General features: G+C 38.6%; 1 protein-coding gene across 1 annotated transcript in view; it reads right to left on the reverse strand.

The window, feature by feature from the left end:
• Positions 1 to 8,444: 8,444 nt before the first annotated feature.
• Positions 8,445 to 14,576, reverse strand: part of CC2D2B (coiled-coil and C2 domain containing 2B) — a 131,225-nt gene continuing 125,093 nt past the window's right edge. Inside the window, 1 exon segment of the mRNA XM_031652613.1 lies at positions 8,445 to 9,297. Within this exon segment, the coding sequence (XP_031508473.1) occupies positions 9,109 to 9,297 (189 nt within the window). The 3' untranslated portion in view covers positions 8,445 to 9,108.

The raw sequence follows: 14,576 nt of genomic DNA on the forward strand, positions 1-14,576 counted from the left end.
AGCGTAAGGCACAGGTAGATTTGACAAGAGATGAGGTGGGACTAGATTCTCTGGAAAGCTTCTGTAACTCAAGGAACTTTAGACAGTGGAAAAGCACTGATTTTTAATTGTTTAAGTTTTTTAAATGAATGCATGAAAAAGGTAGATTTCAAGCCATAGAATACTGTATACAGTGACTAGCAAGTCTCTTTCCCTCCCCGATCCCAGTTTTTTCCAGAGGCGACACCATTACTCTTTTGTAGCCTTCCAGGGATATCCAGGTATTTATACCCATGCATATATATATAAAAAACTCCCTTGCCTCATTTTGTGTACAAATGGTAGTGTGTCACATGCTCCGTTGTGTACCTAGATTTTGTCATGCAGAATATTCCGGCGAACTTTCCATAACAGGACATCCAGGATTCCTTTTAATGGCAGCATCATATTCTACTGGATGCAAAGGCCTCGGAGCCAAAATCCCTGGGCTCTGGTTCTCGTTTCTTGATTTGTTGCTATTTGTAGTATTCAACTTGTTGCAACTACTATTCATATCTACCATCTCTCAGTTGGACTTGTACAGTAGTCTCTTCACTGGTTTTATTGCAACTACTCCTGTTCTTCTTGAAAATATTCATCACCTAGTAGTTGGAGTGGTCATAAAAAGATAAATCACATCTGAGCTTGATAGTTAAGAGTTCCTAGATCACATTTCCAAACTGTTTTAGCATGTTGAAGAATGTTAAGGATAGTTTTTAAGTCTACTTTATAAAAAATTTGTTTCAGGTATTTGTAATCTACAGATATTTGTAATCTGTAATTTACGAAAAATATTCCAAATCTTAAAATGCTATATAAGATTCTATTTCTGGATAAGATGGATGTGATGATTAATTTTATGTGTCAACTTGATTGGGCCAAGACTGGGTGCCAGATATTTGGTCAAATACTATTCTGGATGTGTCTGCGAGGGTGTTTTTGGATGTGATTAACATTTGAATCATAGAGTAAGTAAAGTGGATTGCCCTCCCTAATGTGAGTGGTCCTCAGCCAATCAGTTTAAGGCCTGAAAAGAATAAAAAGGTTGACACTTTGTTGAGGAAGAGAGAATTCCTGCTGCCCAACTTATTTGAGCCAGGACATAGGTCTTTCCTGGCCTTCAGACTCAAACTGAAACATCAGCTCTTCTTGCATCTTGAGCCTATGGGTTTTCAGACTGGAACTACCTGTCAACTCTCCTGGTCTCCAGCTCCTGACAGCAGATCTTGGGACTCCTCAGCCTTTATGATCATGTAAGATATAGATATATAACTATAGATATAGATATAATTCCTTAGTTTATATGTCTATATCTCTCTGTGTATATGCATATACACATATACACACATATATATGCAGATAGATAGGTAAATACACACATATGCACATGCACATTCTGTAGGTTCTGTTTCTCTGGAGAACGCTAACACAATGGATTAAGCCAGCTTCATCCTGTCTCTCCCACTGAATGTAACTATAAAATCTGGACAGACTGCATGAGCAACTATTTGAAGACAATGTAAAGTAAATAGTAGCAGGCAACTGGGGAAGAATACCTTAATTTGAAATATCACCAAACTGGTGGTGAGTTACCCCTTCTTCCTCCAGGATCCCCCAGCCTGGATTCAGGAAGCCTGAAATCTAGAAATGGGCACCCGGGCACAGAAAGAGAGAGCCCTAGGAGAATCCCTTTTGTTTTGAGGAACAGCAAAGGAGTCTCCTAATGCTCAGAGTGAGGCAATTCCCATTTGTTCATTCGTTCTTTCTTTCTCTCTTTCTGTCTTTCTCTCTTTTTCTCTTTCTCTCTCTCTCTTTCTTTCTTTCCTCTCTCTCCTGCTGTAGCCCCCAGGCAATCTTCAGCAGATTGGTGGTAGCCACAACAGTGGTCATAGGGGCCCACAGGTGCCTAGAACTTAGGAAAGGAAAGCCTCTTATCTGATCAGAACAGCTGTGGTTGTTTGTTTTCCTTTGTCTTTCCACTGCCTTACTCTGGATGGAGGTACAATAATGGGAAGTGTGGGCAAAGAGGTGTAACTAAAAACCACAACTTTATGGCTGGAGAACTGAAAAAGGGAGGCCCAGGAAACTGAAAAGTACTGGGGAGACTGTGGAGAGGGAGGAGCAGCTTTGGAAAATGATCCCACAAAGTGCTTATGAACAACTGGGCTACCTCTGAGTTGTGCATACGTAGATACACTCTGAAAAGACTAAAAACTCTGAGAACTGCTTAGAGCACTGGCTGGCCACTAAGCAGCACACACATGTGACAGATCTGAGTAGCACTGAAAGACTTTGAAAATGGACCTGACATCAAAACCACAACCCACAGAAGGCTAGCCAGAACTTGCAGCCTAAAGTCAACCAGATTGATTCCTGGGTACAACAAAAAACATCAATACTCTCCAAAAGATTTAAGTAAGACACAAATCTCCTAACATATAGCATATTCAAATTGCCCTGGACGCAACCCAAATTACTCAGCCTACGAAGAACAAAAACAAATCTCAATTCTCATGGGAGAGACAATCAACAGACACCAACACTAAGATGACAGAGAATTATTTGACAAGACTTTAAAATAGCTATTATAGTAATGCTCCAAGAAGAGAAAACTTCCTTGAAATGAATGGAAAGATAGGAAGTTTCAGCAAATAAATAGAATACATAAAGAATAATTAGATGGAAAATTTATAACTAAAAAAATAGAAAAAACCACAAAACTTAAAAACACTCACTGGATGGGCTCATTAGGAGAATGGAGATGTCAGAGTAGTCGGTGAACTTCAAGGTAGATCAATAGAAATAGTACAATCTGAAAAAAAAAAGATGGAAGCAAATGAACAGAGACTTGGAGACCTGTGTGATAGTACCCAGTGGTCTAATGCTTATGTCATTGGAGTCTCCGAAGGAAAGGAGAAAGAATATGGTACAGAAATATTTGGGAGAATAATGCCTGGAAATTCCTCTAATTTGAGAAAAGACAAAAACACATTCAGAAACTCAGGTGATTGATGCTAACAAGGATAAGCTCAAAGAAATCTATACCCACATACATGATAAAACTGCTAAAAACTAGGCTGGGCGCAGTTGCTCACACCTGTAATCCCAGCACTTTAGGAGGCCAAGGCAGGTGGATCACTTGAGGCCAGGAGTTTGAGACCAGCCTGGACAGCATGGTGAAACCCCATCTCTACTAAAAATACAAAAAGTAGCTGGGCATGGTGAGGCTCACCTGTTATCCCAGCTACTTGGGAGGCTGAGGCAGGATAATTGCTGGAACCTAGGAGGTGGAGGTTGCACTGAGCTGAGATTAAGCCATTGCACTCCATCCTGGGTGACAGAGCAAGACTCTGTCTCAAAAACAAAAACACACACACACAAAACGGCTAAAAACTAGAGAAAAAGAAAAATTGTAAACAACCAGAGAGAAACAAAACATTATAGGGGAAAAATGAAAAATTCAACATATGATGGATCTCTCACCAGAAACCAAGAGGACCAGAGAGAAGTAGAACAAAATTTTTTAAATGCTGAGGTGCCACAAAAAAGAAGGAAATCATGTCCTCTGCAGCAACATGGTTGCAGCTGGAGACCATTATCCTAAGTGAATTAATGCAGGAACAGAAAATCAAATATCACATATTCTCGCAAGTGGGAGCAAAACATTGGGTACTCATGGACATAAAGATGGCAACAATAGACACTGGGTACTACTACAGCAGGGAGGGAGAGAAGGGGGAAAGATTGAAAAACTGTTGGTTGCTATCCTCACTACCTGAGTGATGGGCTCATTCATATCTCAAACCTCAGCATCATTCAATATATCCATGTAACAAACCTACACAAATACCCCCTTAATCTAAAATAAAGGTTGAGATTTTTTTTTAGGTCCTGAGAGAAAAGAACTGTCAGGCCCAGAATTCTATATCCTGCAAAAATATCATTCAGAAATGAAATTAAAGACATTCGCAGATGAAAGAAAACAAAGATTTGTTGTCAGTAAACCTGCTCTAAAAGAATTGCGAAAGGACATTTTTTAAACAGAAGGGAAATAATACCAGAAGGAAACTTGGCACATCAGGAATGAAGGAAGAACAACAGAGTGATAAATGTCTGGGTAAACATTCTTTTCCACTGAGTTCTTTAAAATACATTTGATGGTTAAAAGCAAACACGTGAACATTGTCTTCTAGTGTTTTCAGCATATACTTCAACAGATAAAATATATTAGACAATTATACCATAAAAGCAGAAGAACAAAAGAATATGTGGTAAGATTTCTACATTCCACTGAAAAGTGGTAAAAAGTAGATTCTGTGTAGGCTGTGAAAAGTTAAATGTGTATTAGGATAATCCCTAGAAAAACTTAAAAATCTATATACAAAAACACATAATCAAAAATATATACATTAAAATGAAATACTAAGAAATGTTCAAATAACCTGAGAAAGCAGGAAAGAGGAAATAGTGGAATTGAAACAGCAAATGAAATGCGAATAATGAAATGATCTAAGTCCAAACATACCAATAATTACATTAAGTGTAAACACACCAATTAAAAAAGAGATTATTAGAGGGTATAAAAAGTACCATAGTCCAGGTGCGGTGGCTCACGCCTGTAATCCCAGCACTTTGAGAGGCCGAGGTGGATGGATCATGATGTCGGGAGATTGAGACCATCCTGGCCAACATGGTGAAACCCCATCTCTACTAAAAATACAAACAATTAGCTGGGCATGGTGGTGCACACCAGCCATCCCAGGTACTCGGGAGGCTGAGGCAGGAGAATCGCTTGAACCCAGGAGTCGGAGGTTGCAGTGAGCTGAAATTGCGCCACTGCACTCCAGCCTGGCAACAGAGCAAGACTCCATCTCAAAAAACAAACAAACAAAAAACCATAACTCAGGTATATGCTGTCTACAAGAAACTCATTTCAAATGTTATATAGGTATGTTAAAAATAAAAAATGAAAATATATATAACACATAAACCCTAATCAAAAGAAAGGTGGAGTAGCTACATTAACATCAGACAAAACAGACTTCAGAGCAAAGAAAATTACTAAGACTAAAGAGGGATATTGTGTAATGATCATTAAGGAGACATAAATCCTAAATGTGTGTCTATCTAACAATAGAACTTAAAATACATGAAACAAAAACTAACAAAACTGAAAGAAGAAATAAACTCCCTGGCCAACATGGCGAAACCTCATCTCTACTAAAAGTACAAAAATCAGCCAGGCATTGTGGTAGACGCCTGTAATCCCAGCCACTTAGGAGGCTGAGGCAGGAGAATTGCTTAAACCTGGGAGGTGGAGATTGCAGTGAGTTGAGATTGTGCCACTGAACTCCAGCCTGAGCAGCAGAGTGAGACTCCTTCTCAAAAAAAAAAAAGAAATGGAGAAACTCAGAATTACAGTTGGCAACTTCACATTCCTCTTTCAGTAATAGAACTCATAGACACAAAAGTAGCAAGGATATAGAAAAATAAACATGTCAACCAAGTGGACCAAAAGAAATTCTCATCAGTAGGGGAATGGTTGAAAAAGCTATAATAAATAACATTTACAACCAAGGTTTCTACATACTACACAACTCTAGGGGTCCATGCACATAAACTTTTGAGTCATGTGGTGCATAACCTCCTTAAGTGTATGCAGTGGTCCTGCCCACACTGTAGAATGTTATGCATCCTTTAGGAAACATGAATAGTTCACTTGGAGGGGTTGTATTATTTTTGAAGGAAAAAAACAATATACAGAAAAACATACATCGTGTCATCTCATTTTTCTAAGATGCATATATGTGCATATGTGTGTGTGTTGGCATATGAATGTTTGAGAATGTTGGTGAAGTGAAAAGATACATACAACATGGTTGCTAAGAAGGTAGAAGAAGTGAACAATGTGGGTGGGGGAGAGAAGAGCAGTGGACAGGGACCCAAGCGAAAACCAGGAAAGAAAAATAAAACCTGCATTTCAAAAAACATGACATTTATGCACTTAAATAAAATAATGAGTATCTGTAAAAAATAGTTTTAAAAGTAATTTCAAATATAAAAGAGAAAAATATTATTTTATTCAGTTGCTTAAAACTTTTCAATGATTTCCTATTGCACTGTAAATAAAATCCAAACTCTTTACCAAGACCTACGTGATCTGGTCCTATCTACCTCTCCAGACTTATGTGCTACTACTCTCCCCTCCCCAGGCGGCTCTTTCTGGACTGAAGGACTTCACAGTCACAGTTCCCTCTACCTCAAATGCGTTTTGCCACTGGTCTTTGCATGACTGGCTTCCTCTCATCTGTGGCAGACTCTGTGATTTGCCTACCCAACAGCCACCCTCTCCTTCTTCCTTACCAATAGGATACTGACTTTAGTTGGGAGAGCAATATGTCCATTTAAAATACTTGATCTCCCAGGCTCCCTTATGACTAGGAGTGATACAGTTCTGGCCAAAGGGGTGTAAGTAGAAGTTACTGGCATGGCTTCTTGGTAAGCTTTCTTAAAAGAATGGAACCAGTTGGCATCCTCTGTCTTCCCGTTCCTTTTCTGCATTTTTAAGCCATGAAAATGGTTGTGAAGCTAGAACTGAGGTTCTCAAAGTGTGCTCCCCAGATCAGCCATCTCAGCATCACCAGGGAACTTACACATGCAAATTATCAGACATCACCCTAGACCCACTGAATCAGAAACCCTGGGGGTGGGGCCCAGCAATCTGTGTTTCAACAAGCCCTTCAGGTGAGTTTTATACCTGCTGAAATTTGAAAGCCACTGGGCTAGAAAATAGAAGTCTCTTTAGAGATGGCAAAGCAATTGGATGAAGTTAGTAGGCCTCTTGCACCAAACTTGGACTGCCTCCTCTGGACTTGCAGATGTGTGAAAAATAATCCCTGTTTGGTTAAGCTACTGTGGTTAGGTTTCTGTTACATGCAACTGAATGCAATTCTAATGTTAAATCATTTTAAAAATATCAGCTTAAATGTTACCTCCTTAGGCCTTCCCTGACTGCTCTGCTTACACCCTTCATCCCCACCAAAGTCCTTCTCTATCATCCTATCCTATTTGTTTCCTTTAGACCACTCATCACACCCTGAACTCTTCTCACTTACTTGCTGTGGTTTGTTTCCCCTTTAAACATGTCAGCCTCACACCGGTAGAGTCTTTGTCTTTTCATCACTGTGCTCCAGCACATTATTAAATAGATAATACACAGTATCTGGCATGTAACGGATGCCCTGTAGTTAGTTATGGAATGATATATAGAACTTTGCAATTATACATTCCACTTAAAATCATGTATTTTGAAACATTTTAATGAAAAAAAGATTCATTACAGATAATTTCATGATTTTCAGGAAAAAATTTAATTGTAAAAGTAACACACATGTAAAAAGGATACAATATAGAAAGGTCCTCCATGCTTTCCTATGAACACTTGCTACCCTACTCTTAAGCAGCCTATCAATTCTAAAAACCATGAACAACTAATAAAATAGCTATGTAAATATTCAGAGCTGTACAGAAATAAGTTGTATGAATTCAGCCTGTCTTTGGCGTCCTCATCTTTCCATCAGCATCATTTTGTGCTAAATCAATCAAAGTGGGGGACTTGTTTAATAATAAAACTTCACATTAAATTTAAACAAAAACATTCAAATAAAAGTAAAAATTCTGATCAGTTTTCTTATGCATGCCACAAGATACATACAGTTAGGTTTTAACCTGGGAGAAAAAAACATTCCTTCACCCATGTCCCTATTTTGCCTCTTCTAGTAATCTCAAGCTTGGTCCAAGACTAACATGACCACAAATAAGTGAGGCCTTTTCTGGCACCAGCCCATGCACATTTAGGAAACGGATATAGATTGGGTATTCCCTGCAGATAAATTTGGGATCTCTGCTCTCTGCTTGTGGGAGTGAACCAAGAAACCTCAGTGGTTCTGCAATGGGAGAGGTGAATGTTCTCTTATCTTTACCTCATACAAAATTGCTCTGGTCAACCTTTGGAAATCCATATTCCTTGATTATTTCTTTTTGACAAGTTGTTTTGTCAAATGTAAGGAAATTATATAAACACATTTCTTTTAATGAAGGGCAAAACAATCAACTAGAAGAAAGTATAGTGCTTTCTACTTAGACCTGTCCAGCCTTTCTTGAGGGGCTCTTAGGATCTAGATAAGCCACTACTAAGAAAGCAAGGCAGCAAAAGGTGCCAGAGGCAGAGTTGGGGGCTGCTCACTAAGGAAAAAAGGAGTCCGGAGATTTGTCAAGACCATTTCCTCCCTCACAGAATTGGGAGAAATTAGATTAGAGTTTCCTGGGAGTTCCTTCCAAATACTTGGAGCTGTAAGAATTTCATGTCAGTAGCATCCCAAGTGCAAACTTTTGAGAAGCTTCTAGAAGCCAACATCAGCCCAACATGGTAGATTTTCTTTTTTTTCTTTACCAGTGAAATAAGCATTTTATTCACAAGAGGCAATGACTTTAGTTTTCCACTTAAACAGCTTCCATCTTGAATTGTATCAGACCCAGCATCAAACGTACCAGCCTTAGTTTAGTACTGAAAACATTCTATAAGGCTGGGCTCTCCCTCATAACAGTGCATCAGAATTATCTGGGGGGCTTGTTGAAAATAATGCAGGTTCTGTAGCTTCACTCCCGGAGGTGCTGATTCAGCCGGTCTTGAGTGGGATCTAGTAATCTGCATTTTCAACAAGGCTCTCCAGATGATTCAAATGGAGATGGTGTGAATTCTACAATTTGAAAAACATTGGCCTTAGGAGAAGAGGCCAAAATTGCTTCTTTCCCAGAATAAGACCTACTGCAGACAGTGACCCAAGACATCCAGACTATCCAAAGGTCCTCCCTGGAGAGGTCTCTGGTGAGAAGTTCATCTAGACTCCTCCTCAAAGACTCATTCAGGGGTGCGAGTCTCCATAGTGCCCAACTCTGTAAGTGAATAAAAAATTGGGCCCAGCACTTAGCTGGACTTGAGAATAAACAGCAAAATCTCAAGGTACCAGAAAAGTTTTTGTTGGTATTAGAGGCCTATAGTACAATCTTTTACTTTGCTCTGCTTCCTTTTCATTGATGTGGAACTAAGGAAGCCAAATAGACCCACACAGATAATATGTTGTTTGGGTATGGGTGAATGTATACAGCTAAAGCGAACTCTGTCTGGGGAAATTCAGCAGAGTGGATTCCAGTTTGATAAACAGCATCAATAATTGACTGTACATCAGTGTATGGCATCTGGATGGGAAATCCCGTGACCTGGATCAAAGACACAACAGCACATAAACCCACATTACAACTGGGTAATCTGGAATTACTGTATGCAAAAAGATCACAAAAACCTCAAAGAAATAGTACTCATAAAATACTATCATAGTTGTCTGTGGGTGCTAAATTATGTTCTAGGTACAGTTAAATGCTTCACATACATATTTAATTCTCAAACAACCCTATGAGGTAGGTATTATTATAATCCTTACTTTACGGATAGAGAGGAGCACAACCAGGTCTGAGTCCAAAGCCTGCACAGGTAACATTCCACAAACTTTCTAGACAGCAAACTGCTGGTGAGAAAATTACTTGATTCTACATATGGGGGATTTAAGTGAGAATTTCAGAACAATTTATTCAACATCGATTCAGCTTATGTTTACTAGGTGACTACTACATGACGGGATTAAAGGATTGTGGAACACGGTCCTACGGAAAATTACCTATTTAATAATGTATAGATGACAACCATTCTTTCACACTGTAATTGCTTAGCTCAGGAGGATTTTCCTGATCCTTAAATCTGTTCACATGCTCTTCCCATGTGGTTGTGTAGCACACTGTCCTTCCCTGAGCTTATTTAATAAAATATATTGCAGTTACCTGTTTTCTGGTCTCTCTCTAACCCATAATCTCTGCAGATGTACAAGACTGTATCTGTCCTGTGTACTACTATAACTCCAGTGCCCAGCACAATGCCTGGCACATAGAAGAAAAAAAATAGATAGCATTTACTAAATACTTAATAGGTGTTGGGTGCTATGGTAATTATTAACTCACATAATCCTCAAAACAATGATAGAATAGGTAACTTTTAAAAAAATACCTGTTTTCTAATGGAGCAGAGGGTATAGAGAGATTCGGTCACTTGCCCTAGGTCAAAGCTACTGAGTAGTTAAACTAGGATTTGAGCATGGGCTGCAGGGTTTAGTCCAGTTTCATTATTGTAGACTATGTATTACTAAATTGATTATTTTACATAGGTACTCCACATTTTAAACCTTGGCTTATATTTCTGCTTTGTTATCTGTTTATCCCCTAATTCTACTAAAAACAAAGCAAAACCTGCCTTGCTTCTTTTACCATATGAAGAAAGAGCAAGAAGGTGTATTATATGTACAAGAGCCCCTTTTCTGCTAGCACTTTTTTTTTTCTTTGTCAGTTTTTTTGTTTGTTTGTTTGTTTATTATACTTTAAGTTCTAGGGTACATGTACACAACATGCAGGCTTGTTACATATGTATACATGTGCCATGTTGGTGTGCTGCACCCATTAACTCATCATTTACATTAGGTATATCTCCTAATGCTATCCCTCCCCATTACCCCCTCCCCACAATAGGACCCGGTGTGTGATGCTCCCCTTCCTGTGTCCAAGTGATCTCATTGTTCAATTCCCACCTATGAGTGAGAATATGCGGTATTTGGTTTTCTGTTCTTGTGGTAGTTTGCTGAGAATGATGGTTTCCAGCTGCATCCATGTCCCTACAAAGGACACAAACTCATCCTTTTTTATGGCTGCATAGTATTCCATGGTGTATATGTGCCACATTTTCTTAATCCAGTCTGTCACTGATGGACATTTGGGTTGATTCCAAGTCTTTGCTATTGTGAATAGTGCCACAATAAACATACGTGTGCATGTGTCTTTATAGTAGCATGACTTATAATCCTTTGGGCATATCCCCAGTAATGGGATGGCTGGGTCATATGGTATTTCTAGTTCTAGATCCTTGAAGAATCGCCACACTGTTTTCCACAACAGTTGAACTAGTTTACAGTCCCACCAACAGTGTAAAAGTGTTCCTATTTCTCCACATTCTCTCCAGCACCTATTGTTTCCTGATTTTTTTAATGATTGCCATTCTAACTGGTGTGAGATGGTATCTCATTGTGGTTTTGATTTGCATTTCTCTGATGGCGAGCAATGATGAGCATTTTTTCATGTGTCTGTTAGCTGTATGAATGTCTTCTTTTGAGAAGTGTCTGTTCATATCCTTTGCCCACTTTTTGATGGAGTTGTTTGTTTTTTTCTTGTAAATTTTATTGAGTTCTTTATAGGTTCTGGATATTAGCCCTTTGTCAGATGAGTAGATTGCAAAAATTTTCTCCCATTCTGTAGGTTGCCTCTTCACTCTGATGTTCAAACTGATGATAGTTTCTTTTGTTGTGCAGAAGCTCTTTAGTTTAATTAGATCCCATTTGTCAATTTTAGCTTTTGTTGCCATTGCTTTTGGTGTTTTAGACATGAAGTCCTTGCCCATGCCTATGTCCTGAATGGTATTACCTAGGTTTTCTTCTAGGGTTTTTATGGTTTTACGTCTAACATTTAAGTCTCTAATCCATCTTGAATTAATTTTCGTATAAGGAGTAAGGAAAGGATCCAGTTTCAGCTTTCTACTTATGGCTAGCCAATTTTGCCAGCACCATTTATCAAATAGGGAATCCTTTCCCCATTTCTTGTTTTTCTCAGGTTTGTCAAAGATCAGATGGCTGTAGATGTGTGATATTATTTCTGAGGTCTGCTAGCACTTTGATCTTGGAATTCCCAGCTTCCAGAACCATGAGAAATAAATTTCTATTGTTTATAAGCTTTAAAATAAAGCAAAACAAAGCAAAAACAACTTCCCCCCTGTTCATGAGTGAATAGTGCCTGTAGATCCCTCCCTTCCCACCTAAGTACTCAACTCCCAATAGATTCCTTACTTCATCTCAGAGAGTTCCCTAGCAGACACCCTCCAGTCTATTGTATGGTAAGGGGACGGAGTCTACCTCTCGGGAGGCTGAGGTTTTCAAAAACCCACTGAGCCAGTTTATAGGGAAGAAGAGGTAAAAGGATGCCCAGAGCTTGGGGTAGAGTAGAAGGAAAGGAGGACCCTAACAATATACTAGATGCCCACCATGTTTGTTTATGGACTTGCTGAGTTTGAGATGTCTTTTTACCATCCAAAAAGATGTCAGTGGCCTGACTGAATATATAAATTTAGAAGTACAGTAGGCCCTTCATATCCATGGGTTTCACATTTGAGGATTCAACCAACCACAAATTGAAAATATCCAGAAAAAAATAAAAATAAAAAATAGCAGGCTGGGCACAGTGACTCATCCTGTAATCCTAGCACTTCAGGAGGCTAAGGCTGGAGGATCATTTGAGCCCAGCAGTGCAAGACCAGTCTAGGCAATATAGTGGAACCCCACCTTTACAAAAATATTTTAAAAATTAGCCAGGCATAGTGGCAAGTACAGTAGCCCCAGCTACTCAGAAGGCTGAAGCAGGAGGACTGCTTGAGCACAGGAGTTTGAGGCTACAGTGAACTATGATCACACCACTATACTCCAGCCTGGGTGACAGAGTGAGACCTCGTTGCAAAACAAACAAAATAACAATAAAAAACAAACAGAAAACGATATAGTGTAACTATTTGTAATTATTACTTATAATACCTAACTATTGTGTCAGGTATTATCAGTAATCTAGAGGTGACTTGAAGTATACAGGAGGATGTACATAGATTATATGCAAAGACTATGGCATTTTATATAAGGGATTTGAGCATCTCTGGATTGTGGTATTTGTGGGGGTCCTGAGATAAATCTCCTAATGATACCAAAGGACCACTGTAATTCGCATGTAGAAGATAATGAAGCTTGCCTGGAGTCCTCTTGCCCAGAACCAATAACAGGGAATTGACCTATGACTAGAGATTTTTTTTTTTTTAGTTTTTTGGTTGCAGAGTGGTTTCCTTTTGGACATCTCTTTGCAAAACCTGTAATTTATACATCATAAAACATATAACTGTTTCCAAGTTAATGCCATGCAATACGGTCCTAGTAATAATTCTTCAATACATTTGCAGTCTCTTGGTTTATAAGTAAATGCATTTTTTTAATTTTTAATTTTTGTGGGCACATAGTGTATATATATACTATATGTGTATGTACCATATATATATAGAGCGAGCGAGTACATGAGAAGATATTCTGACATGGGTATGCAATGATGCAATACATAATAGTCACATCATGGAAAATGGGCTATCCATCCCCCCAAGCATTTATCCTTTGTGTTATAAACAATTCAATTATACTCTTTTAGTTATTTTTAAATGTGCAATTAAATTATGATTGACTATAGTTACCCTGTTGTGCTATCAAATACTAGGTCTTACTCATTCTTTCTATTTGTATCCATTACCCATTCCCCACCTCCCTCTGAACCCCCTACTCCCCTTCCCAGCCTCTGGTAAGCTTCTACTCTCTATCTCCATGAGGTCAATTGTTTTGATTTTTAGATACCACAAATAAGTGAGAACATGTGATGTTTGTCTTTCTGTGCCTAATTTCACTTAACATAATGACCTCCGGTTCCATCCATGTTGATGCAAATGACAGGATCTCATTCTTTCTATGGCTGAACAGTACTCCATTGTGTATATTCACCACATTTTCCTTATCCATGCATCTATCGATGGAGACTTAGGTTGCTTGCATATCTTGGCTCTTGTGAACAGTGCTGCAACAAACATGGGAGTGCAGGCATGTCTTCCATATTCTCATGTCCTTTCTTTTGGGTATATACCCAGCAGTGGGATTGCTAGATCCTGTGGTAGCTCTATTTTTAGTTTTTTGAGGAACCTCTAAACTATTCTCGATAGTGGTTGTACTAATTTTACATTCCCACTAACAGTGTATGAAGGTTTCCTTTTCTCCACATCCTCTCCAGAATTTGTTATTGTCTGTCTTTTGAATAAAAGTCATTTTAATTGGGGTGAGATGATACCTCATTTAGTTTTGATTTGCATTTCTCTCATGATGTTGAGTACCTTTTCATATGCCTGTTTGTCATTTGTATGTCTTCTTTTGAGAAATGTCTATTCAAGTCTTTTGCCCATTTATTTTAAAAATCAGATTTTTTTTTTCTTATAGTTGTTTGGGCCCTTCATATATTCTGGTTATTAATCCCTTGTCAGATTGGTAGTTTCTGAATATTTTCTCTCAATCTTTTCACTTTGTTGATTGCTTCCTTTGTTGTGTAGAAGCTTTTTAAGTAGATGTGATCCCATTTGTCCACTTTTTCTTTGGTTGCCTGTGCTTACGGGGTATTACTCAAGAAATTTTTGCTCAGACCAATGTCCTGGAGGCTTTCCCCAATGTTTTCTTGTAGCAATTTCATAGTTTGAGGCCTTAAATTAACTCTTTAGTCCAGCTTGATGTGATTTTGCGTAAGGTGAGATATGAGGGCCTAGTTTCATTCTTCTGCATAAATGA

The sequence above is a fragment of the Papio anubis genome, chromosome 11, assembly GCF_008728515.1.
Source record: "Papio anubis isolate 15944 chromosome 11, Panubis1.0, whole genome shotgun sequence".
NCBI classification, from domain to species: Eukaryota; Metazoa; Chordata; class Mammalia; order Primates; family Cercopithecidae; genus Papio; species Papio anubis.